The 26651-nt window shown below is 50.4% G+C and overlaps 1 protein-coding gene across 2 annotated transcripts; it reads left to right on the top strand.

Moving 5' to 3' along the window:
• UTP14A (UTP14A small subunit processome component) lies at positions 1-21895 on the top strand. Of its 2 annotated transcripts, none has more exons than XM_051967852.1 (15): positions 1-352; positions 1863-1938; positions 3120-3331; positions 3764-3828; positions 5224-5366; positions 6330-6485; positions 10433-10552; positions 10669-10763; positions 11499-11622; positions 11738-11815; positions 12673-13042; positions 15253-15659; positions 17264-17457; positions 17724-17820; positions 19527-21895. In XM_051967852.1, exons 1-15 carry the CDS (start codon positions 330-332, stop codon positions 19788-19790), a joined length of 2424 nt encoding a protein of 807 aa, XP_051823812.1. In that variant the 5' UTR covers positions 1-329; the 3' UTR covers positions 19791-21895. The 2 variants fall into 2 exon arrangements, with proteins under 2 accessions (XP_051823812.1, XP_051823811.1); XM_051967851.1 differs by having other exon boundaries at positions 2-352; positions 1860-1938.
• Positions 21896-26651: the final 4756 nt, after the last annotated feature.

The raw sequence follows: 26651 nt of genomic DNA, 5'->3' as shown, positions 1-26651 counted from the left end.
GCCCTGTCATCAGCGAGTACGTAAGTAGCTCGCTTGGCCCCGCCCTCCCGGCAATCAGGAACCGGGAGAAGCTCAAACTTGCATTAGCAGAGGAAGAAGAGGAGTCGGAGGAGGGAGTCTGAGGGAATGATCGGGGCATCCCCAAATCCCCGAACCCCACCACTTCCCGGGAGGGCCTAGCTCCGCCAGACTTTCCCCAGCTCCCACTGTGGACGTGACGTCAGCTAAGGGCGGGACAGGAAGCGGAAGCGCTCGCAACCTTATCCGGAAATCGTGCAGTTCTATCTTCCGATTCTGGGCCCACGTGAGGATACCCCCTGCTTCCCATTATGAAGAAGGTTCCTGAAAAGAGGTGAGGTCGAGTTCGAGCTCAGTCTGCCGGCGGCAGGGGCCGAGGGGTCCGGCTCTGCGCCCCGTCGGGGCGGGGACTTCCCATCTGGGGAGGGAGCGGGAGCCGCCGGCGACCGGGCGCTGCGATGTGAAACTCCCCTTGCGTTCCTCCCCCCACTTGGCGCGACTTGTTCCGAACGCGCCCGTTCTCTAGTTCCCCCCTGGACTTAGGAAGCCGCAGCTCGCTCTCTCTTGCACGGTTTGCCCCCTTCCCTCCAGGCCGATCGCTTTGGGACTTTTCTCTCTACTCCCTTTCTCTCGTGCTCTTCTCACCGCCCGGTCACCCTCCACCTCTCGCCCGCCTTCTCTGATCGCTTCATTTAGCAAGGACTGCCCCTTCCCTCCGCCCTGGGAACCGTTTGTCTTCACTCGCCTCGGGCACTTACTTTCAAAAGTTGTGGATTTCACTTGTCCGGCTTCCTGTCTTGACCTCGTGCTTCTGTAGAAGTTCCGGGAGACCAGCGCTCCTGGCTTATTTAAACTTCGTAGCTCTCCCCTCCCTCCTCTGGCAATGTAAACCCAACAGTGCCCCGCGGATCGCGGGGACCACAGTCAACATTTATTTTTGTTTTGTGCCAGGCACTAGGCTGACGCTCCCTGATCCTACTCAGTCCTTTATTCCTACTGGCTCTCTGCAACTCTTACTAATCTTACTTACTCTGTGAAACATAGTATTTTGCAGTTGTTCACATGTTTTCTCTTTGTGCTTCCTTTTTCGTGAGGTTATGGGATTTAGAACCGGAAGGGACCTTAGAGATCTTACAGTTCAACCCCCTCATTTTACAAATGAGGAAACTGAGGCCCACAGAGAGGCATGGCTTGTAAGTGGCAGAAGTATCAACTGAACCCGGGTCTTCTGATTTCCAGATCCATTTCCTTTTTCTACCGGCCATAATAAACCTCTCCACATAAGAAGTGATACTTTGTTACAGCATGCAACTCGAGGATTAATATCTTATTATTTTACTTCTTCCAAACGCTGTAGATTGTAGTTTATCACCACCATTCATCACTGTCACTTATTTTGCCCAAAAACAGTCGATGAAATATTAGTTACTTGACAATATTTTGCGCGACCTCTATTCATAGAATATACTGTTTAAAGATTCAGAGGGAAAAGAGCTTTCCAACCTTGGAGAGTTGCTAGTCTGTTGCTCTACTTAAGCTTTACCACAAATATAACTAATGAAACTGAGTTCCCATTTTCTGTCTTTTTGCCTGCGGTCTGAGATGAGGATCCAGGAGGATTAGGAAGCATATAGGACATTGGGAAGGAACTAAAAGTCAAAAGTGTAGTTGCAATTCTGTGATACCTCTGCGTGATGCCCTCTCTTATAGGTGGTGTTTGGTTTTATGAATCTCTGACGTCTTGTTCGGTCTTCCGGTCTCGTGTGAGGACACAGTTTTGCTGTGTGGGACTTTGAGGAAGGAGATCTTACAGATAGTGACATTTCTCTGTTGCCTTCTAGCAGCCTTCGGGTATTGAACCATGAGGAAGAAGTGCTGGGTTTACTTACAGACTGCGAGCCGAGTACCATTGAAGATGAGGTAAGTGACTGCTACTGAATCCAGACTCGAGAAAAACCCAATGCAAAGGGGCCGTGGAGAGAAATCTTACCCATAACTCCCAAAGGTCCCCCAAAGGGGACTCTATTCTTTCTGTTCATGGGAAGCCAAGTTTTCCTCACAGAAGCCATAGCACTGATAGTTGCCCACCCACCCTGTCCAATCCCCAAAGGGGGTTCTGCATTCTTCCCTAAAGCTGAGTAATAAATTCCAGAAACGGTCAAGCAGAGAACCCGGGTTCCCTGTCTAATCAGATCAAATTGGGAAATGTTTATGGAGGACCTAACACACACTGGGCATTATATAGAACATAAAGAAGGATAAGACCTACCCCTTGCCTTCAGGAACCTTAAGTTGAGCCGCATTGCGGGGAATGTAACAAGATTAGCATTCCTGCTCGTGACATAATTTGCCCTTTCCCCCAACCTCAGTTTCTACAGAGATTGCCATGATCATCTGACTAGAGGGTGCTTACTGGACCCCTAACAGATACTGTTCTTTACCATTCTTAACTTTGAAGCCAATAATTGACATAATCATTTCTGCCAGGAAAAAATGAAATGTCACAGAACAGCTGTAGTGGTGATGTAGTTTTTTCCCTAGGACAGGCCATTTTAGACCATAGGATTTAGAGTCGGAGGGGACCTTAGAGGTCACGTTTCTAAGTTTAAATCATCCTGATTGGACAGATGAGGAATCTGGGGGTCCGAGAGGGGAGAGGACTTACCCAAAGTCACCATAAGTAAGTAGGATGGCTGGAAGTTTAACCCGCAGTAATTATGTGACTCACAGTACTCGGCAGGGTGCCAGTACATGTTCTTACATAATAGTGCCTTACAGCCACATATCACCTTTCCTCCCAAAGCAGAACTAAAACAGAGACGTGGAGTATCCCAGCTGATCTCAGAGGATTCATTCTCCTTATTTGGGATCATAGCTTGTCAGTAATTGCTACCTGCCTTACTCAATTGCGCTCTCTCTGCCCAGTTTCAAAAGCGAATCTTTTTGTTTTGGTTGAGATCCTTCACATCATTCCCCATCTGCTCACCCAAACTTTGCAATCATGACACGGATCGAGGGCCCACTCATACATACCCTTTCCCCATACTGGCTCAAGCATCACTAGACCGGGTCGAACTCTTTGTGTCATTTTCTGATTAAAGGGTGACGACAACAACAACAACAAATATAACAGTGAAATCAAGGGAGAAATGGACGGTGAAATTGACGGAGAAATGGACAGCGAAATTGACGGAGAAGTTGATGGAGAAGTGGACGGCGAAGTGGACGGAGTTAACGCCGAAGGTGACAACAATAATGAGAGGAAACATCAAAAGCTCCTGAATGTTATTTGTGGCCTTGGTGGAAGGAAGAGGTAATGTGCAGCTGAGACTAGATGGATTTTTGCTAGCTTGACAAAGTCCTAAGCCTAGAGCTAGAAGGGCTACCTTAGGAGTTCAACCTGTCAGTTTATGGAGGCGCAATCTGAAGGCCAGGACAGGGTCAGGGACTTACCTGAGGAGGTCCTTGTGCTTAAGCAAGTAATGGGCACCAGGATTTGGGGCCAGGGCCTCCAGCTATGAATTCCGTACTCTTTTCACTTTACCTCACTTCCTTAAGGCTCTTCCAGTCCTTCCTTGGATGTAACAGTGGGCATAGGCTTGATGTTTCCTCCAGTCCTTCCTTTCAAGGAAGGCAGGTCTAAAAGTTAAGATTAGTAAATGCTCAACTGTCCTATAACTAAGGGAACCCTAGTTGGGTTTGTGAGCTCATTTCACATTCACGGTCTTCTTATATATGATTTCAGGCTGAAGTTGGCTGAGCGGTCAGAGGCCAGTCTGCAGGTGTCGGAGTTCAGCGTCAGCACTGAAGGTAAGTCAGCGGGACAGCCGGAGGTGCGTCTGCCTCTGCAGTCATGGAGAAGGAGAATCACAGGTTGCCCAGCCTCAGGCTTGCGAATCTGATTTTTGATTCACTGTTAACCTTATACGAGAGTGTGTAGGTGGGCAACAAGCTTTTTCACATTCTCGCTTTTTCCCTGGCTACCTTGTGCCAAAGACAAAGTTTTCTTCAGAGGTTTGAGGGGACAAGGACAGGGCAGACAGCAAGATGAGAAGGCCTGGAAATTGAGGGACAGAATTACTGTAGAGACATTAGATAGCTCCTGGGAATAATAATCATCTGCAGCATTTCTACAACATTTAAGGTTTGCAGAGCACTTTGCAAATGTTATCTCATTTGATCCTCACTAAAACAACCCTGGAAGTAAGTGTTATTATTATCCATATCTTAGAGTTGAGGAAACTGAGGCAGATGGTTGAAGTGATTTGCTCAGGATCATAGCTAGTAAGTGTCTATGAGCAGGATTGAACTCAAATCTTCCTGACTCACAGCCCAGGCCTCTCTGCACTGCTCAACCTAGCTGTTTCAGGTCTGTAGTTCACTAAAAGTTCCCTCATCCCCTTTCAGATTTTCCCACCTTGGACAGCCACCCATCAGTCACTGGTTTCTAAGTTTAAAATGAATTGGGGGTACTTGTTGAACTCTCCCCTTCCCCATATCTCTCCCAGCTTTGTGGCTGGGCCCGCCTCTCCACTAGCTTTGTTTTTATTTACCCAGAGCAAATAACAGTTTGGGCCAGGGGAGTAATAGTCAATCTTGCTTTTTGTTTCCTCATTAGGGTAAGCCTAATGCCTCAGGACACCTTAGGTGCTAAAATAGGAGTGTGTTTGTATCAGCCGAGGAAGGTTATCCCCCTCCCCCAGGACTATAAAGTTTCTTTATTTCAAGGCCCACAAAACAAAGTTTTTGTTTTTACTCTAGTCCGGCCCTCCATCAGTCTGAGGGACAGTGAACTGGCCCCCTATTTAAAAAGTTTGAGGACCCCTGGAAAGAATACCTTTAAAAAAAATACCTTTTATGAGGGTTTTAGTTTGCAGAACCCTTCACGTGTATTATCTCTTGAGTTTCAAGTGATTGTATGTGTCAGGTTCACAAAACAGCCAAGAAGTAACGATAATAACCGACATTTCTAGAGGGTTTTAGTTTGCAGAACGTTTCTCGTGTATTATCTCTTGATTCTCAAGTCATTGAGTCAGGCACTAAACACTTTACACACACATCCCCCATCTTATCTGATGACCAGTTTCTAGTAAGCTGATTCATCCCAGCCTCCCTGAATGTACTGTCCCAGGAGCAGTCTCCTTCACCCCCTGCTTCCTCCCTCCTTCCCTTCTGGTCCTACTGAGAAATTTGGTGCTTGTACAGGGACAGGGGAGAAGCTGGAACTCTCAGAACTGCTGGCACCCATCAAGAGTTCCTCCTCGCTGGGCAGCGTGAAGAAGCGGCTGAAGAACGTCAAAAACAAGAAGACTGTGGAGTTACCCCTTAGCAAAGAGGAGAATGAACGGGTGAGTGATCTGGAAAGTAGCCCACAAAGAGAAAGAAAAGAATCGGGAGAGTAAGCTGAGCTGATCTCAGAGAAATAGAAATGGCCAAACCTTATAGAATCCCCTTGCAGTAAAAAATGGTAAGTATAATCCAAGCCGGAGGCATCCTATCGTTTTCCATCATGAATGGGCCTGTGAGCAGAAATCTTTGCAGGCTTGCCTAGATTTTATATTACTAAAAGGGTGAAGTAGAGTTTAACCACTGAAAAATAGTGGCCAATAAAAACAAAAACCATTCAAAGAAGCCAGTTTCGTCAACTTGATCCTTACCAAAGTGCACAGTTAGGGGGCTCGTGCTAAAGGTGGATCAGTTTTGACAGGAATCGGCGGGCATTCTTTTACCAAACAGGCTGGGTGCCTCTCACCAAGTGGGGGAGACTGGGTACAGTTCAATTCGAGCTCCATTTCTATTTCTACGACCGAGAGTGGGGGCTCTCGGCCTCTGTTTCAGCAGTTTCGTGAGGAAGAAGATACTTTCCTAGAGCCAGCCAGAATGAGACATCCCCCAGAAAACCCAGCCTGGAATTTCAGTGAGCCAATAGTAATTGGGTAGCTCGGTGAGCTCGTTGGTATGGACGTTCTGCCAGTTCCGATCACAGCTCATCTGTGGCCCCTCATTCTATACACATCTTCTCCTGTGATTGCCCTAAATCTTTCATGAAGCATCCACCTAGGATTCCCGGAATCCTTAATTAGACCATTTTGTGATCATCACTGCACCACATGGAAAGTCTAGCTATTTAGGTAAAAAAAAAAGTGTTCTAGAGCTCAGGTATCCCTCTGGCTTATGGTCGACATGCTGAACATTCAGGAGCCCAGGGGAAGTTGGAGTCCTGATGACATGATATCTTTGAGTCTCTAGGTCAGATGCAAAAGGTATTGTGACATTGACCTCTGGGCACTTGGCTGCTTTGCCTCTTTCAGATCCTCAGGGAAGCTGCTTACAACAAAATTTCCCAAGACATGAACAAGTGGGAGCCAATAGTCATGAAGAACCGGAGAGCAGCACAGCTAGTCTTTCCTCTGGAGCAGGAGCGAGTTCTAGACGTGCCAATCGAGGAAGTGATTGAGGGCTGGAAGGTACGTTTGGCACAAGGGCCAGCCAAGCTTCCATAAGGAAGGGAGGTTCTGGGGCTCCAGATGGGGACGGGACGGGGGGTGCTCATGGTCCAAGCCCAATTGTGGAGAAGTAACAATAACAACTGCCGTTTCTCAAACTCTTCCAGTGTGTGCAGAGTTCTTTGTGTTCATTACCTCAACTGGTCCTCCCCACAGCTCTCGCAGGCAGCTCACTGCTCTAGTGTATGCAGTCATGTCCATGAGGAAGGTAGGGTTCTGTCTCTAATGCAGCAGCCACTGAAGACAGCTTTGAGAGATTTTAAGAGCTGCAAGAGTCTAGACTAGTCCTCTTCGTGTTACAGAGTCTGGGACCAGACCAGGGAAAGATGTAGTGCAGGCCTTTCCATTCCTGCTATACACATCCCATCATTCTTCCAGGCTCTTCTCCGCAGATAATCTATCTTCACCAACCACAAATTAACATTACCCATTGCGTTGTATTTTTATCCACTTTGTGATGATATTTCAATCTGGTCCCAGTAGTCTGGATCTCAGATTTGACACCTCTGGTCACCAGGGATAGGATCTTCAGAGAAATTCAGTTGCAGCCGAAGTAATCTTAGGAAGAAGGGATTCCTTATTCGGAATTCTGCCTCTGGGAAGTGTATGTAACAGCCCAAAGTTTGCTCACAAAACAGCCGAGAAGTAACAATAGTAACTGACATTTCTAGGGTTTTAGTTTGCCCTCACGGGTATTCTCTCTCGAGTCTCCAACGACCGCAGGAGGCAGGCACTGGAGACATTGCTGTTCCCTTCTTACTAAGGCTCAGACAGGTTGAATATCCTCAGCTAGAGAGTTAGAAGCAATACACTGCTCCTAATGAAAGAAAGAATGGAAATCCCCCCCACCCCCAAAGTGACCAAAACCAACAAGGTAGCTCTTTAAGACTGTGGACCGTGATGAACCGCAGCAGCCAACTCTTAGTCAACCAGAGGCATGGGGCTGAGGGTGGGACTAGGCCTAGAGCTCTGGAAATGTACATTGGATGGTTGGCGTAGAGAGGAAAACACAGAACAGCAGCTCATCGCAGTAACCTTGGCGGCTGTGTCGAAGCCAGTTTGTGATCCTCCCTTGATAAGAGGATGAAGATTTCACACATTAGCGAAAGATGGCTGGCTGTGGAACGCGTACAAGCTGCCACACTTACAACATGGGCTCCAGAAACTTAGCCGATGCCCGAGTACTGGACGTGAGAGCATTAATGCCTTAAAATTTGTCTTCAGGAGGGGGAATTGTGACCTTAGAGAAAAGGGAATAATAGGCATTCATATAGGGCTTGGAGGTTTGGGGTTTGGTTTGGTTTTGTGTTTCTTTTTATCTGTTTTGTTTTGTTTAATTTAAAACACTTTTGCCACAGGATGGTTTAAGCCAGAGGTATCAAACACATATGTGCCAGTGCTGTCAAACTATATTAAAATGTAATGGGAAAATACTCCACAAATGAAATCAAAATCCAGTCAAATATAAATAACATGATATCTTAAAACTAAGTCAATATGTGGCCCACCGGGATCTCTCCGGGCAAGTTAGTGGCGCCTGGTTCTTTTTGAGTTTAACCTCACAGGTTTAGGCCAATAGGGTGACCTCTGAGCTTCCTTTTTTAGACATTTGAACACTTCTTGAACTCTTCGTTGGAGCTGGTCAGGGAAAAGGCACAAGGCCGACAGAACAGTTCTCAGAGAGCTGGGAATTTTTTAAATGATACACTGTGGCTTTAGTCCTAGTTCCTAGAGTTTTAGTTAACTTTTTCTTTTTGAGCTGAAAAGATAGGGAGATGATAGGTAGAAACCATTTTTGCAACTTTTTAATTTAATTATGACTTCATGGCCCACTATCTTCCAACAGCCCGAGTGGTACAGAGGGAACCTTGAGTAACTCATAAAGCTGGGAAGGATGTGAGACCATCCATTCCAACATTTTGCAAGGAGGAAACTGAGTCCCAAGAAGTATTTACCCTTATCCTTATAGCCTTCATCTCAGAGATGAAAAGGATCTGAGGCAAGGGAGGTGAAGTGGGTTGACTGAGGTCACACATAGTAAGTGATAGCTGGGATGGGAGACCAAGTTGGCTCACTTGACATCTGGCCTTTTTCCCTCCCTACCACACTGAGGTGTCTAAGAAATTTGTTGTTGGCCACGCCAGCCCAATGCAGGGCCTGACAGATTCTCTCACGCAGAGACGGACTCGTGTGTCTGTAGATGAACTGTGTGTCATGAAATGAGGCCCAGCCTTGCTAAAATTGGCCCACGGGGGAGGGATTCTTTGGATCCCAGTAACTCACAAAGGTCATTTCCAGGTAGGCGGAGGTAGCAGGTGGCGAGCTTTGACATTGAAGATCTGGCCCTGACATCGGTGCTCCTTTACTCTTGAGAAAATTACATTTTCTAGGTAGATGATGAACAAGCCTTGTTTACAGATTTGTTTTTATTGTGATCACGGTCACCTTTACTCTTGAGAAAATTACATTTCCTAGGTAGATGATGAACAAGCCTTGTTTGCAAATTTGTTTTTATTCTTGGGACTAAAAAAGGCCGTGTGACTAAAGGCAGTAGGAGGGCGTATATCTGAAGATCGGAGACTGGCCGGCTGATTTGAATCCGGTGAAACAGTGGCCACCTTTTCTGGCTGCTGCTGTAAGAGAAAACAGATGGATTGCTTCTGATAGTCCGAGGAGTTTGAGATGGAAGAGACCTTTGAGATACTCCCGTCCATCTCCTGGTACTGCAGCCCATATGTTTCCTACATACGGAATCAAGTCGTGGTGGGAAATAGGCCGTGGAGTTTAGGGAATGGCAGGCAAAGTGAGGAAATGACTAGGGTTAAATTTGAACTGTCAGGAAACAGGCTAATTACACGAAGGTCATATTTTTGTTCAGGCAGCGTCCTTTTGTGCTCAGGAAATTTAAAAAGAAAAAAACAGCCCACTGGAACGCAGCAGTCGGAGAGCGTGCCTAAAAATGACTTGTTTTTCTGTTTGATCCCATCACAAGTGAACAATACAGAGCTGAGAAGTGACAATAGCCCATCACGGCACATACGTCCACATGATTGGTAGCAGCTGGCTCTTCTGAAGTTTTGTTAATGGGTTTTGCCTCGAAGCTGTTAGCCAGATTTTTCCCCCCCTGCTTTACTATCAGCTGTAAAGATTGCTGATCTTAAAATCTAACCTTACCATCCCTCTAGAAAGTAAATTTAAAGGGAAAGAGCTGATTGGAAGCATAGAGAATAATATGGGGGTGGGGGAGAGGTCTCGCTCTGGGCCACAAAGTGCACTTTCCAGTAGGCTTACGATCATCCGGAGTGTGGACTGGAGCCATCTGATAGAACCTGTGGCAGTCGGGAGGCTTCGATTTCACCTCTGACACCTAACTAGCCGTCAACCAATCTGAACCTCAGTTTTCTTGGGCAGAGTTCCCTACTGCATCTGTTTCAGAGTTGGGAAAGGACCTTTCGAGAGCAGCTAGTGCAGCCCACTTGTTTTATAATAGAGCAGAAAGGCAAGGGAAGCCAAAAGAACAGTGACTTGTCCACAATCTGGATTTGAAACCAGATGTTCTTAATGCTGAATTTAGGACCCTTTTCCCTCTTCAAGTGCTGAGAAGAAAGCATTTGCTAAATCTTAAAGCTCTCTAGAACCGTGAGGTGTTGTGTGATCTTGGGGGTGGTTGACCAGATTCACCCCTTGATGGTTGCTCTGTGGTTTCATGGTGGTCATGAGTAGCCCTGGCTCCTGAGGCTGACACGAAGCCCCCAGGGCATTGAAGAATAAGGCTGCCATATTGCCGCTCCACTCTGGCTCAGAGCAGCCATCCTAGCTCATCTCTAGGGGCATGGAACAGGTAGGGGATGGAAGGAAAGGTGGGAGCACCTTGCTCAGTTTTTGCTGTGTTCTGTTGTATCGTGAAGGTATCAACTCCTCTGGAAAAGGAAATTTTTAGCGTCCTCCACAAGAACAAGCAGCCTGTGACCAACACTTCGTTGACATCGGAGGAAAAGGCCTCCTTGAAAGCCATGAGTCTGGAGGAGGTGAGTATCAGGCTGCTGCAGCCCCATCTCCCCTCCCCTCTCCTTGGTAGCCATCTCCAGCATCTCCCTGAGCTGCCCAACGGCCCCGGCCTCACCATTCTTGTCATTTATTGCAGGCTAAACAGCGCCGAGCAGAGCTCCAGAAAGCCCGGGCCCTGCAGTCCTACTATGAGGCCAGGGCTCGAAGAGAGAAGAAAGTCAAAAGCAAAAGGTAACAAGTCCCCAGGAGCTCAAGCTGTTTGAGGGGTTTGGGGGGAAACTGGTGTATGCTTTGCTATAAATCCCTAAGGGAAAGCAGGACAGCTGGCCACAGGCAATACTATGTGGCGGTGTTGGCAGCACTGGTTTTGGAGGCAGGGACCTGCCTTCGGGTCCCCGTTTCTGCCACCTACCTGCGTGCCATTGGACGGCACTTAGGAATCGAGCTAGCGATGACCCTAAGATTCTCCAGCTCCAGAGCCAGTGTTTTTTCTCCTAGAAGCTCCAGTTCTTAAGTCCTTTTATGTATGAGTCCTGTGGTAGAAGGGGCCATGGAGAGACACTCCCCTTGAACTGCCCACACCAAATAGCATCATCCTTTGGTCTGTTTAAAAGGCGCCTTCTTGGGTGTCATCTGGATAGTGCCTTTTTTACTTTGTCAAAGGTTAGGAGCCCTGGCCTGGTGACCTCCTCTTGCCAAAGCCCCAGGGAGGGGCCAGCCCTGCGTCAGAAAGCCTTTTTTTTAGGCTAATGGCGTTTCTCACCGCACCCCATCTTTAAGCCCTCCAGGAGTTAGCTCTTTCTTGGTCTCGGGGCACCCCTACAGTTCTGTCCTCCAGGACAACCCTCGGAGCTTTGAGGGCTGCTGGCGGTGGGCCTTCTTCCAAAGTCCCCAAATTTGAGTCTTGGGATGTGGCGCCGCCTTGCCGTAATGTGTTTCTTCCCTTCTGTGGCCGTCCTCCCACAGGTTTCACAAAATGCTAAAGAAAAAAAAAACCAAAGAAGTTCTGAAGCAGTTTGAAGAACTGCGTAAGATCAATCCCACCGCGGCCTTGGAACAGCTGAAAAAAATCGAAAACGCCAGAATACAGGTAGTCTCCTCCCCTGCTGTTCCTTCTCCTCCTCTTCTCCTCCTTCGCCTCCTGCTCCCATGACCCGGCACGCTTCCCAAACCATGTCATCATCACTCTCTGTCCTTTCTCTCAGGAACGAATGACCCTCAAGCACCAGAACAGCGGCAAATGGGCCAAGTCAAAGGCTATTATGGCCAAATACGACCTGGAGGTAAGCAAGCATTTGCACGGGAGGGCCCAGGAAGATGGCGTGGGTGCCACGGGTGATGGTCATGAGGAAAGGTGACTCAGAGTACAAGGAGACTGACAAGAGCAGAATCAAGAGTGGCAGGGAGGGTGGCTGCTAAGGATCTTGGGTTGGAGTAGAGGAAGCGCCTAATTTCACTTCTTGGAAACTGAGGATGAGGTTGGGACTAGCCGGCCTCCGAAGGCCCCATCAGCTCTAGAGTTAGCGTTCTAATCACTTCCCCTCCCAATTGTCCATGTGACTCAGTGGACTGTAGCCCTCCACTATCTTTTTTTTTCTTTTTTTTGGAAAGAAAATTGGGAGTGACTTGCTCGGAGTCACACAGCTAGTAATAAGTAGTGTCTGAGCCCAGATTTGAACTCCTGACTCCAGAGCTGGTGCTCAGTCCACTGTGCCATCTTGAAGTCTGTCCCCCCTAGATCATCTGCCCTCTGAAGTCCCTCCCTACCCTGGAGCTGTGATTCTGTGTTAGAGGCAGAGGCTATTTCTGCTGCTCCTTTTGTAGCTCTCCTAATGACTGGTCCTTCTGTAAGCTCTTGGGAGTTTGCAGAGTGCTTTACCTACTTAAAGTCATTCAGTTGAGCTTTCCCAGGAGGCAGGCGCTCAGGCTTTTTTTATGGGGAGGCAGACAGAGGCAAAGGGATATTTGCCCAGTCCCACAACTTGTAGTCTGGGGCAGAAATTGAACACAGAGCTTCCTGCCCCCAGGTCCATAATATCTTTGCACAATTGGGTTTCTGAGGCTGGTGAGTTGAGTAGGGATCCATAAGGGCCTGAGAACCCTAGGACTGAGGTCCTTTCTCTTGCTGTGTCTCCTTCAGGCCCGTAAGGCAATGCAGGAGCAGTTGACCAAGAACAAAGAACTGACCCAGAAACTCGAGGTGCCTTCTGAGAGTGAGCACGATGAAGACGAGGAGGAAGACGCTGGGCTCATCCCCGCCATCGTGAACGAAGTGCAGCTGAGCGTCGACGGACCGAACCCCTGGATGCAAAAGCAGCGTCTGAATCACGTCAAGAACTCTCCCACCCAGAAGAAGCCTGTTGCCGACGAAGCGGCCGAGTCCGAGGACGAAGAAGAGGCCACGGCGGAAGACGAGCTGCTCCTGCGAGAAGTGGAAGAGAGGCGGGCCCTTTGGAAGAGCTCAAAGGTCGAACAGGGGTTGCAGAACCACACCACGACCACGATGACAGGTGAGCTGTCCCGGAAATTCTCCGAGCAGGCTCGGTATCCCCTTCTGTAAAATGGAGCAGTAAAGCTTAACCTTTAAAAATGGGTGCTGTGCTGACTTTATGAAACGGGTCACATAACAGAAGCAGCCCCTCCAGTAGCCTTCCTGCCGCATCCTGAGGTAGCCAGCCCTTTCCACTTGGGACAACTGTGACTTTGGAGAGCCCAGATCTGTCCCTGTGCGTCGTCCATCCACCCATTTGACGAATGAAGAAGCATCAGCTCTCATTCAGGATGCGTGGCAGGACCTTCATTGGGCAGAAGGCCCTTGGCCACAGTTGTCTGCTTCTGTGGTTTCTGGGATTGGAGGCACACCGAACCACACGATTTTAAGGGAAAATGAAAGCACTGATGCAATAGGTTTGGAGTGACAGGGAGCCTGATGTGTGACCCCAGGCCACCTATGGTACCTCTCCCGAGGCTTCTTAAAAACTGCACTGCTAGAACATGACGTTCCCGCACCGATTGGTCTTGGCCCCAGACGGGAAGAAACAGGCTGGGGACCGAGGGCCCAGAATGTTGGCTTTGCGGTGAGACAGCAGGGCTCAGGCAGTTGATTTCACTTTTCTGTTTTTTCTTGTTGCAAGGGGAGGCTGGTGGTGGAGGGGCTAGATTGTATTTAATCAGAAATGATTATGATGCTAAAAAGTGTCTGTAAAACTTGATTTAAAAAACATTCTCCTCTAACTGAATGTCGAGTCTTAGGTTTTGAGATAAAGACTTGGGCTGTGGACCTGAATTGTATCTGACAAAAAACTAACTGGAACAGGCCTTCAGAAAGTGGGCACCTGCTCACTTCCTGACAGTTCCAGCTCTGTGGAGCGGAAGGGACTGATGACCTGAGGAGGTGTCACACTTTACCAGTGGTCTGACGGCAATGGCTGAGGAACCGCTTGTCCAGATGTAGAAGGAATGCTCATTTGGCACTACATGGGCTCTGAGCTCCTTCCACCTCTGGAGGCAGCGACTTGGGGGCGGGAAATCCTGCTTCTGAAATGTCCCAGCTTTGTGACCCTGGGCAGGTCACTCACCTTTCCCAACCTCAGTTTCCTCATCTGTAAAATGGAGATCATGATAGCACCCACCTCTCAAGGTTGTTGTTAGAAAGATCAGATGAGATAATATATTAAGCACTTACTTTGCAAACCTTAAAATGCTGGATAAATGCTCACTGTTTTTATTACATTTATATCATATTATATTATATTATATCTTTATTATTATAAAGAAAAGTAAATTGTTTCTTGTGACCAAATTGAATAATGGATAGATAAAAGAAAAGAAGGAAGGAAGGACAGGCGAAAGGAAGGATGGAAGGATGGATGGATAGATAGATGGAGGAAAAATGGCTGAATGGGTGGAAGGGTGGAAGGAAAAATGGGTGGGTGGGTGGATGGATGGACGGACAGATGGATGGAAGGAAGGACAGAAGGATGGATAGATGCATGGATGTTCAAAAAACAAGGCCTGAAGCTCCCAGTTTTCTCATCAGCAAAATCGAGAGTTGGACTAGATGGTCCCTTCCAACTCTCTGTCTGCATCCCTCCTGGGGGACTTTGGGCAAATCCCTTTCCCTCACTTTCCATCTTCCCTAACATGAGGTGTTGGACTCGATGGCCCTCTGGGGTCCCTTCCTGCTCTAAAACCGCTGAAACTTGGATGTCACTAGTAATTAGAGTAAGCTGTATGCATACATTGTAGAAACTTTTGCCTCTGGTTCCGTGAATGAGCCAGTGGATGATAAAGAGCCACTTGGTGATATGGAATGATTCCAACTTCGAAGTGAACACTATTTGTTCTGTTGGCCTTTGTAAACAATGGCGCATAAATGAAAACGACCTGTTATATGGAGATCACCTATTTTTTTTTTTGACCCCTGGCTCCTCCACGCCAGCAGATTTCCCAGCCTAATTATCCAGTGAGTCATTGGTGATGCTGAGAATAGAACCCAGGGGAAGTTACAGGCCTTTAGCACTAAAGCCTTCTACCTCCTACTTGACAGGCAGTAGTTAGCAGACCGTCCCAGAACTCCAGCGCACGGAAACTCCCCCAGTATCCCTGAAGCGTCTTTCACAGAAGTCTGTCACCCGCCGGGGGGGTGAGGGGGGAGTAGCAATAGTTCAGGATTGAGGCTACTTTCTGTCCCTTCCCTAATGGCTTCTTCTTTTTCTAGCACCTGAGAAGACGAAGGAAGATGAGGAGGTGTTAGTTCATCTCAGGGACCTCTCTAAGCAACTAAAGCAGAAGGCCAAGAAGATAAGGCAAAATGGAGAACAGCCCGAGAGCCCGCCTTCAGCCACCCGCAGTAAGCCAAGCGTCCAGAGAGAAGAGCGGGCCTTGCTAAATGAGAGGCCGGCCGGGATGGTAGAGGAGGACCTGGAGGCTTTGGACACGGAAGAAGTCGGCCAAGAACCTGAGCTCCGGAAGCCGGTGCCGGAAAGGCAGCACTTTAACCACTCTAACCAAAAGAGTCTTCGGAAGACAAATGAGAAGCCCGTGACTGACCTGCACACCATCATCAGTGTGAAGGCTCACACTGCAAACTCCTTTTTATCAATCCCTACCATTGTAGAACAGGAGGTGAGTGGGGCTAAGCCCGGGGCCTTGCGACTGGAAGAAGCCCTGTTGGCCACCTGGCCTAATCTAAGGCTCGGGGCTGGCCTCGGGGGACATGGGGGAGCCGCGTTTGGAGACACAAACCCTTCGTTCGAATACAGGGGGTCCGTGGCTTGACCGATCGCCTATCACCCAAGCTGATTACTGAATCAGAGATTTGGAATTGGAAGGGCCCCCAGACCCCAAACTAAGTACGATGTCCTTTTTCAGAGGAGCCGCACTGTAGGCGACAGCTCTGGTTCTACTCTAGGTGCTCTGACCTTAGTACTGCACCCCTAGCGTTGCTCTAGGCCTGTCCCGGCTGTCGGGGGACTGGGCGTGGGGGGCATTCAGAGAGGCCTGGTTGATCCCCAGGTCCCCTCATCAATCAGAGCAGTGGCAGCAGCGATTGGAGACCAGAGGGCCGAGCACTGCGGTGTCCACTGGGGGTTCCCTCGGATTCCAAAACCTGGGTTCCGATGCAAGCTCGCCGTGCTAGGCTCTCTACCCCGTAAGTGCCAAGAATCTAAAGACAATATAGAAACCATGCTCTCTACCCTCGAACAGCTTACATTCTACTAGAGCCAAGAGCTCTTAAGGTGGACTTATTTGTTTATTTTTCTAATCTGTTGATAATCAGTTCGATGTCATTGGTTTCCTTTGCCATCTGTCTTATTTTATGCAACGAAAAACCATTCTGGGCAGGCCCATCCCTGGGCTTTATGAAACTGCCCAAGAGGTCTGTAACAAAAGAAAAGGTTTAGAACCTCTAGGGGAATAGAGCATACAAATAGCTAAGTGTGTACTGTCTTTGGAGGAAGAGGAAGTGAGGTGGTACCTGAGCTTCCCCCTGTAGGAAGGTGGGGGGGGGGGGGGGGGGGGAGGTAGGGCTTGTAAGTCTGTGGCGGGAGGCTGGGGCCACATTGAGCCGTCTAGCCCGGCCAGATCTTTGGGAATCCTGACCGTCGTCCAGCATTAGCTAAATAAACCCTCCCAGCTTCATATCTTCGCTCTAGTACCTGCGGTGTGACCTCAGGATTTGCCGGGGTGTCCGAGGAAGAGTTTGGCCCGGATGCTGTCGTCGCCTACAAAGCCCACGATGTTTGAGTATTGTTGGAGACTCGAGACGATGGGCGGCGGGATCCTTAGAAAGCTGGGATTCCTCCGATTTCTGGGCCCAGTTAATGGATTGCAAAAGCTTCCTTTAGACAGTGGAGTGATTCCAATGCAGAGTGCATTGGAGGATGGGCCTAGAAGCCCAAGGCTGCCTCCAAGCTTGTGACTCTTCTCGGGACCAGGAGGCCCCGGGTGGAGCCCTGCCAGGAGGACTCCCCTGGAATGTAAGGCCATGCCACTTGGCCCCTACTTAGCCTCCTCGAGGCAAAAAAAAAAAAAAAAAAAAAGTGGGGAGAGGAGGTAGCCTTTAGGAGGGTCAGAGCTGGTAAGCCAGGCCCTCCCTCCGCCCAGATTGCACACAGCTTCCCCCAGAGGGCGCTGAAGTGTCACAGCCTGGCACCCCAGGCGGCCCATGCTGCTTAGCTGTTGGCAACCTGCACTCCCATCTGCTTCTTGCTCTTGTCTCCTCCCAGGACTGTGACGAGGACATAATCCAAAAGCAGCTCATAAAGGAGGCCTTTGCTGGGGACGATGTCATCGCCGACTTCCAGAAGGAGAAACGAGAAGCCGAGAAAGCAAGCGAACCAAAAGATATTGACCTGTGCCTGCCAGGCTGGGGACAGTGGGGTGGTCCGGGCCTGGCGATCAGTGCGAGAAAGAGACGCCGGTAAGCCCCACGTGATTACGTTTCTAGAGCCCTTTGAAGTCTACAAAGTGCCTTCCTCGCAGTAACTGTGGGAGGGAGGGAAAGAAGAAATAATGGTTTCTTGTTCTTCTGCCCATTTCCCAGGCAGGAATACAGAGACCCAGAGGGGAGAGGGTTCCCAGCCAAAAGGATGCAAACCCTTTCTTGCCTCTCAGGAGCCTCTGAGCCCTACCTGAACAGTGCTGACTCAGTCACTTACACCAGCCATCTTGTTCTTTGTTGCTCAGGTTTCTCATCAAAGCCCCTAAAGCTCCGAGAAAAGACAAGTGCTTGCCAAATGTGGTCATCACCGAGAAGCGGAACGTCCATGCTGCAGCCCACCAGGTAGGGAGGTGGCTTTGGGATGGGCTCGGGGTCTGAGGCTCCCGGGTAAGTTGTAGAGGGCCCGCTTAGCCAGCAGCGGCCGGTCAGAAGAACGGAGGACCGGGAGTGGGCAGAGAGCTGGGTTCAGACCCTGCTTCTGGCATATCGGAGCTGTGTGACTTGTCACAGATCGCTTCAGTTCTCTGATACTTGGCGTTTTGCACAATGCCCGCTTTGGCGATTGTGAGTAGAGTATCTGGGTGTGCGGGCCGGGCGCCATGCTTAGTTCCAGGGTTCAAAAAGAAACGCCAAGGACGGTCGTCCCTGTCCTCAAGCGTGGAGCTCAAAGTCTAATGGAGTTCGTGGCATGCCAACAGCTGCATGCGAGTGGGCACGGATTAGAGAGAGTGCAGATAATATCTGAAGGAAGGCCCCAAGGTTAACGGGGACAGAGAAGGTAGAATTGTAGCTAAGACTCGAAGGAAACCAGGAGGTGAGATGAAGAAGGAGAGCATTCTGGGAAGGGGCCATAGACAGGGCAAATCCTCGGGCAGATGGAGTGGCTAGGTGGAAAGGGAGAGCCAACAGGGTTGGGCAGAAGAGACCTGGAAAAAGCCCAGAGGCTTTCATGGCCATACTGAGGATTGAGCGGGGAGGGGGATGGCAGGGTCACGGGAAGGCCCTTCCAGCTCTGTAAATTACAGGAGCTGTTCGCGGACTGAATGGAGAGAATCCACGGAAGAATAATCTTTACAAACCTTGCTTTCTGGCTGGACTCAGCCTGAGCCTAAGGATTCTAACTAATCAGTAGAATGAGAAAATCATTTTCTTTTTTTTTTTCATAAGCCAGAGGGGCATACCTCTCAAAGCAATCAATTATTTTTCAAGGTGAAAAGTCCCTGCTGGCTCCTCGAGTATGAAAGTACACATGTACTTTGGGATTGGGTCTTACATCTTGACCTGGATAAAAAGTATAGATTGGGCTTCTCTCCCCGCCTCCCTCTCCCCGCCCCCCTCTCCCCGCCCCTTCCCCCTTAGTCTGCTCTGCCTTTAGGAGCACTTTAGAACCATCTAAACAGAGTGCAGTGACAGGATTAAGAGAGGAAAGGCCCTGAGAAGGCTTCTTAAAAGAGATTGCTTTGGGGAACAGCTAGGTGGCGCAGTGGGCAGAGAGATTACCAACCCTAAAGTCATGAGGACCTGAGTTCAAATTTAAACTGAGATACTTCCTGGCTGTGTGACCCTAGGCAAGTTGCTTAACCCCAATTGCCTTAACCAAAAAAAAAAAAAAAAGTTGCATTGGAGTTGGGCCCACAACTAGTGTCGGAGCCACCATTGGAACTCGGGGTTTCTGACTTTGAATGTAGCGTTCTGCTTACCAGTCACTCCAAAGATGAAAGATTGAAAATCCAACCCCTCCCTTTTATAGGTGAAGGAACTGAGACCCAAAGAGAGGCCTGTCCGTACCATGCAGGCCGATAAGAAGGCTAGGATTTCAACCAGGTCCTTTGCCTCTAAAACCAAGGCCCTTTCTATTACACCACACTACCTCCCTCCTATAGAATCCCCATGTGAGGCCATCCCCTCTGGGACACACTTCCACGACCCACAATGTTGCCAAAACACCACATGCCCACTGTTCCCTCTCTAGCTTCACACCCTGCCGCCACAATGTGGAGCCATGCAGAGCTCCAGGCCTGAGCTCCCTCCTTTCCCCTCTTCTGCAGGTTAACGTGCTTCCGTTCCCGTTCACGCACCCGAATGAGTTTGAACATACCATCAAGACGCCAGTGGGAACCACGTGGAACACACAGAGGGCCTTCCAGAAGCTGACTGCTCCCCAGGTGGTGACCAAGCCGGGCCATATCATTGAACCCATTAAGGAGAGTAATGTCGAGTCCTCTCCTTCCCACTCCGATCTTCCGGATCTGCAGAAGAAAGGACATCAGTACCTTAACCATCGGAAGAGAGAGCCAGTGAAAGATGTTTAAGTCCTACTGCTCAACTCAAACCCAGGAGAACTTGGTACTCATTCCCTGGGACTCTGAAAACAGTACCCTGGATGGTGACAATAACTCCTTCTAGAAATAAAACAAACCCTGCAACTCACTGGAGCTCAGTGTGCTGTCATTCTCCAGTCAACTCCCTTCTCCCTTTACCATCGGACAGATCTGCTCAAGGTCTTCCAACTCCTGTTCTGTACCGGGAGCTCGTTAGGTGGCCGAATAGGGACCAAGTGGGGCAAGAAAAATCAAGAACGCAAAGCAGATTTAATATCTTCCATCCGTCTGGACGGCATTGAACTGTTGACAGCCTTTTTATAGCCATTCTCTGACTCACTAGAGGAGGGGGAGAGGTTTCAGGAAAAGCACCCCCGTAGTCTAGACAGCTTATTCACGCCACTGGCTAACTTTGGGCAATTCCCTTCCTCTCTCTGAATTTCATGCACCACAATGGAAAATGAAGGGGTTCCTAACCTGGGATCTGAATGAATGTGGTGGGAAATGCATGTCAATACGACTGTTTTCCTGTGTACATCTGGAAATGTTCTGAGAAGGGATCCATGGGCTTTATTGGAATGCTAATGGGGCTCATGACACCTCAAAAAGTCAACCCCGGTCAGTAGCTGAGCCCTAATGTTCTAGGAATCGGAAACAGACCCAGGGGAAGCTAATCTGCCCCAAGCGGCACCGTCAGGGCCGAACCTCGGCCCCGGACTAGGCACCGGTTTCTCCCGTTTCCACTCGTTCTCCAGTGCGGTTTTAGAGGACCTCCAGGTTTTATCATCCGGTTCGTCTAAACTCTTGGAGGTGCGTGAAGTGGATGTCCCCAAAGGCTGAGGCTAGTCCTAGAACCTTGTGACGCCGAAGCACTTCTCTCTAGATCTTCCAAAAGGAAACAACCCTCTGCAGATCCCTTTCCTGTCGGAGGAACGCTCTGAATTTTAGGATATTTTCTATCCCTGGGGCATTACTGAGAGTGGGGAGTCCCCCACCCTCAATGAGGCAGCTCTCCTCTTTCTTAACGCAAATGCTTGCTTTCCATACTCGGGTTTGGGATTGACAATTATGTTGAATACCAGAGCTTCTGAGAAGCTGGGCAGACTTGTGTCTTATTACAAGTTCTTTTATGAATGACCACTGAGGGATGGCCTTGAAGGGTACACACGGGCCTTTTGCTATGTCTCCTGCAAATGAAGAGTCCCTCATAGTTGAGGAGCCCTAGTGTACGAGTAAGGGAGGTGGGGACAGTTCCTACGTTGCACAATGTTTCACAGTGTCAGCTAGGTGAAACCTGTTCCAAACCAGGGGAAACAGTTTCTGGTGCCAACTTCAAACAGCAAAATCTACCTTGTCTCCAGAGGATGTGGGACAGATTATCGCTGCATATAGTCTCCTCCAAAAGGATCTTTCTACTGAGTGTACCTACCTCCCCTCCAGCAACCTTAATTAAGCACTTACTGTGTGCCAGCACTGGGAATCCATGGGAAAAAGACAAACAGCAAATTCAGCTCCAAACTTTTGTATTCAACCACTGGTCTCTGCCACTCCAACTCCACCTTCTCTGGTCTCTTCCACCAATCTGGCCTCCTTCCCCCAAAAAGAGACGACTCCTCCATTAGTCCAGTGGGTGTTGATGTCTACATTTTCCTTTGATCCACATCTGTGATTCTGTCAGCACGAGGAAAACCCACTTCTCTGATGCCGATTACAGCTCTTCTACGAATCCTGATTTGAAGGTGGCTTAGGTCACTGAAATAGATGACGGCACAATAGAATCAAAGCCAGGACTTCACCCCACGTCTTCCTGATTTTTAAAGCCCTCCTCCGATAAGGATTGCTGCATCTCCATTTATCCATTTGTGACTTCATGGTCTGTTCCAAGTGCTGTGTGATGCCGCCCTCATTTGTCCCTTAATAAATTATGTCCCAGGACAGTGGCAAGGAAAGTGGTTATGAAGTCGGGATCTCGCATTCGAATCACATTTCTGGTATTTACTACTTGTGTGATCCTAGACGAGTCACTTTCCTAGTCCACATCTTAGTTTTGCGATTTGTATAATGAAGGGATTGGAATAAATGATCTTTTAAGGTCCTCTTCTGCTCTGGCTTTTTTTTTTTTTTTTTTTTTTAACTGTGCTTGAAGATTTTCTTCCAGCTGACTTTTTCTGTACTAAGGATTTCCCCAGTTCTTGACAGTCTTCACCATTCTAAGGTCCCTTCCAATTCTCACATCTTATGATCGATGCTGAGTTACTTCACAATAGCAGAGTGGGTGGGCAAGGATGTGGAGGGCAGCTAAACACACTGCAGTTTTCCCCAACCAAATTCAGCCTGTTCTTCTCTTTAGTTCCTGACTCATCCCGTCCATGGGCAGTGTGGACTTCCTTCACTCACTGCCTATCGTAGCTTAAACAAGAGGCATTTTCCCTCTGCTTGTTTGGGGATCCCCTAGATAATAATGGGGAGCCACCCAGTGGGGACCTGAGCAACTCGCTCCCTAAGAAATGGGAAAGGAGAAGCTACAGAAAAGTTATCAGAAAGACGCACGACCACAAAGTGAAGTGGGCTGGTGATGGCCAAGAGAAGGAGAGAGAGATAATGCACAGACACCCTTTTCACCTTGTCGTGACACAAGGTCAAGCTAGTTGGAGGAAAGCCCTCAGTACCTTGGGTGGACGCCCTCAGGGAGCTTGGGGGAACACGCAGACAGGAGTCACTTGGGAGGGGGGGGATTAAATTCTGAATCCTCCGAAAGAGCCACGTAATATCAGAAAATAATATGGGGACCTACTTCCACCAGGCTTGGCAGCTCAGCCTGGAAACAAGCTAAGATGGGCAAAGGGAAAGGGTTTGGGGTCCAGGACCGAAAGAAGGGGCGGGGATGGGAGTGGGTGAGGGTATGGTGCTGCGTGCCAAAATGCTTAGGGATTTTTAAAAAAATTCTTTCCCTCACCCCGTGGAGCCGCTGCCTCGGGCTTGGCCGTGGCAGATCACTGAAAGGGGACTCCAGCGTTTGGGGCGGGGTCGCCGCGGCTTCCTTCCGTCCGGTGCCCTTCGCCACAGGGACGCGGGCTGTGGCCGCCTGACTCCTCCGGCCCCGGACCGACCCGGCCAGGCCCCCTCCCACCCCATACCCTACAGACGCGCCCGATCCAGAGCCCCCAGCGAGTGGCCAATCCCATCGACTTTCCCGGGACCCTCCTCGGCTCCCGGGGCTCCCTGCGGTCAAGGAGGGATGCCGATGACCCCGCGCTCTAAATGAGCGAATGAGCCTCGTTATTCGAGACACGGACGCCCACACTTCCCAGCTCCGGATCGGAGTCTTTCATGGGTTTGGGGGGAATTGGGTGGGATTTTTGTTGTCTTTTTTTTTTCCCGATGTATGGCTTTTTTTTTTTTTTCCCCTTTTCTTCCTCCGAACCTCCGAAGTGTTCTTCCTTCCCATTGGCCGCAGCTGCCCCTTGACGCCACCCTGGCCTTGCTCGCTGATTGGTCCGTTCTGGATGTGCCCAAGCCCTTTTCCCAGGGTGTGGCTCCCCCCCCACCCGCCCCCAACAGGGCTCTGACCCCTGACTCCTCCCTTCTTTCGCTCTCTCTCTCTCCGGTCCCCCCCCCCACCTTTGCGCTGAATGGTACCGTCCGAGCTCGGCTCCCCTACGGCCCAGGCCGCTGCCCTTAGGGCCCCCGGACGGGGCGGGGCGGGACGCGCTAGGGACTAGGGGAGGGCGACGGTGGTGGCGCCTTCCTGCCGAGCTGGGGCCGCCCCAGCCGGCCCTCCTCTTCCTCCGAGGGTCCCGGCGCCCCTCCACCCGTGAACTGCTCGCTTCCTGCCCTCGCTGTCACCCAGCCGGGCCCGGCCCGCCCCGTCGCGGGCTGCCCCATCAGAGTCTCCCTTCCGTGGCCTTTGGATTCCCCACCCACGCGCAGCTCCAAGTCCCTCCCCGCGAGTCCATCTGATCTCCTGCAGCCTCTCCTGCCCCTCGGGCCGGGACCCTGCTCGGTGCTCTAAGCCTGACCCCTCGCGCGCACCCCGGCGCCGCAGGCCTCGCTCCTTGCGGACAGTTTATACCCACGTGGGGTCCCCACTTCGGGCGTCTCCATTCCCTAAAGCCTCAGTATGTTAACACTCCGGGGCCACCTCCCCATCCACGCCCCTCCCCCCAGGGGTCACCCTAGTGTCCTCCAGGCCCCGCCTCCCGGTGTACCCCGGTGAGGCTCCAGGCCCCGCCCCCATATCCATGCGCCTCCCCCCCCCCCCCATCCCGTCCTTTTGTCTCTTCCTCGGTCTCCAAGTCCTCCCTTCCCTTCTGGTCTCACTCGGATCTCCGAGGCCCTGCCCCTCCTCCAGCCGCACCCCACCGTCCCCCTCCCTCCCGGGGCCCCTCCTCCTCCGGCCACCCGGCCGGCCTCTCTCCCCTGTTCCCTCCCTCGGCGCTCCCGACTTCTCTCGGCTTCCCTCCCCCTCTCTCTCCCCGCGGCCCCCATCAGGAAACGTGCAAAGCCCGGCCCTCCGCCCTAAAGCCGGAGCACGGAAGACCCCCGAACCCGTCGGAAGTGTCTTGGGGGCAACCTCCCGCTGCCCTCGGCATCCCCGCTCCCCCACCCCGACCCAGTCTGGGCATCGGCAAAGCGTCCGATGTCTTAAGCGGCTTGAGCGCTTTCTTTCGAGATGGGGAGGGTTAGCCCCGGACGTTCGGCGCGTCCCCATCGCGCCTACGGGAATCTGGGGAAGGCCGGTCCATCAGCAGCTCGGTAACGGAGGTCCCAGCAAAAAGCTGGAAGCAGGCTCGCCGATCACCGGCTCCAGCCTCACTTTCCCCTTCTGCCACGAGAGGTTTGGACTCTGAACACTACGGATGGTCCCTTCCAGCTCTGATACCGTGTTCCTCATTTTACAGAGGAGGAAACTGAGGGAACGATAACTTGGCCGAGATAACCCCGCCAGTAAATGGTAGAGCCCGGATCCGTGTTTTCGGAGCGCTCTCGGGATCCCAAACCATTGCCCGGCCCGGTCCGCCTACAAGGACCAACTTTCTCTAAATCTCTCTCGGTGACATAGTTGTCGTTGTCATTCAAAGATTAAAAGCCCCTGGAGTGAACGTTTCTCTGGTTCACTACCTAAAAGATCGCCCAAGTATTTTCTTCCCTCCAGACCAGACAGGGAGGGAGGGAAGGAAGAATTTTTAGCAGAGCGAAATCGCTCTGAAAAGATAACAGATTGAGAAATTAGGTGACTTATTCAAGAGCATCTGATCAGCAGGGGGAAAGGGGGGGGCGGGGAGGGAGGAAGCAGGGTTCAGTCCCAGCTTTCCTTCAAATCCCTAACTCCTGCTACCCAGCCTTCCCCGGGCTAACCTCCATCCAGCACTCGGCCCTCTGCGAATGGACACAAATGCTGCTGCTGCTGCTGTTCCCCTGCCCCAAGACCAAGCAGCAATCTTATCGAGTAATTCTATGGGCAAATGCAAAGCTGCGTGAGGGCTGCAAAGGGAACTCCGCAGCTTCCCAGTTCGGGGGGTGGGGAGGGGGTCGGGTTGGAGGAGGTGGGAGAATGAGACACCGGTGGGGGCCTGGAGATCGGGCACCCAACGAAGGCCTGCCTTTAGGCCACTTCATCACTGCAGGGTGCCATTTACAGCGAAAGGTAGTGTCCCGGGTGGGGTTATTCCTTCTCAAGGGTCTCCTGGGGGGGAGGGGAGAGGAACCTGAAGGGTGGGGAATGACCAAATGTGATAAATAAGAACACAAACTCCCCGAGGGCAGGAACTTTCACTCATGTACCGAATCTAGTTCAATAAATGCTTCTTAATTGATGGATGTGTCCATCCAGCACCTGTAACTGGTACCCCTCCATTTATTATTAAGGTTGTTTTGTTTTTTACTAGAATTAAAGACCCTCATAGGTGAGGGAGAAACAGTGGCCAAGAGAGGAGTCATTTTCCCAGGGTCGTCCATGGAGTAAGTGTCAGGGACAAGTTTCAAACCCCCTTCCTGACACCCAAGTCTATCGTTCTAACCAATGCACCACAGTTACCTTGCTATTAGGAAGTCAATGCACCCACCCTGCCTTCTTAGGCTAGGAGCACCCTCCCACTTCTAGGGCTACCGGGGGTAGATTAAGGCTGCTCTATGGGATTGTCTTGGTTTGTCCTCAATCTAAAATGCCCCCAAACAGGTCATCGTTTTGCCCTTCCGGTACAAAGACAGTCAAGGTACCCTTCCTATTCTCCACCCCGCCCAGGACGCTCACTCCGAGTTGTGCTGCCAGGAGGAGAGAAGATTGAACACTGAGCTGTCCACGTTCTTTCTTTTGACCCCCTTTGTGATCCAGGACAGGTGTTCGTTGAGAGAACTGGCTGTGAGGGAGGACTCAGTTGGAGGCAGGGAACAGAGCTCCTCCAGCTTTTTAGCCCTTGGGGAGAAATCGTGCCTGTGGCCTTTCTCTCCTTGACATTGTGTACTCTCTCCCTTAGATCCCTCCTCAAATGGACTTGAATTTCAGTGGGATGCCAACTGGGAAGGTTGGAAAAGGGACAGGGCCCCCTGGATCCCACCCTAGCCTTTTTGCTCTAGCTGAGCATGTTCAACAATCCAAAAAAATAAAAGTGAAAAGCTAACAATTAGGCAGTGTCAGGGACTTGCCGGGGCAAAGATGCCCCGGGGTCCCAGCCTCCTCTGCCTCTGGCACAGATTTTCTCTTTGTCCTGGAAAAACGTGCCAGGTTCCCTCAGGGACCGAGGGGAGGAAGTAGGGGTGAGGCTGGGGAGGTAGAGAGAAGAGGGATCTTGGGAGCCTAACCACCTACGGAATGGCACACTGTACCCCTGCACTCCCTGATTTCCCTCTCTG

This window comes from Antechinus flavipes, chromosome X (genome assembly GCF_016432865.1).
Source record: "Antechinus flavipes isolate AdamAnt ecotype Samford, QLD, Australia chromosome X, AdamAnt_v2, whole genome shotgun sequence".
Lineage (NCBI taxonomy): Eukaryota > Metazoa > Chordata > Mammalia > Dasyuromorphia > Dasyuridae > Antechinus > Antechinus flavipes.
Note: the sequence above shows the minus strand (reverse complement) of the source record. Positions and strands in the feature narration are given on the sequence as shown.

Excerpts from the sequence above, each read along its gene's own strand:
- UTP14A (XM_051967851.1), top strand. The coding sequence starts at position 330 with ATGAAGAAGGTTCCTGAAAAGAG. Across the intron at positions 13,043-15,252 it reads CACCACGACCACGATGACAG|CACCTGAGAAGACGAAGGAA; the intron begins GTGAGCTGTCCC and ends TTCTTTTTCTAG. Across the intron at positions 15,660-17,263 it reads CTACCATTGTAGAACAGGAG|GACTGTGACGAGGACATAAT; the intron begins GTGAGTGGGGCT and ends GTCTCCTCCCAG.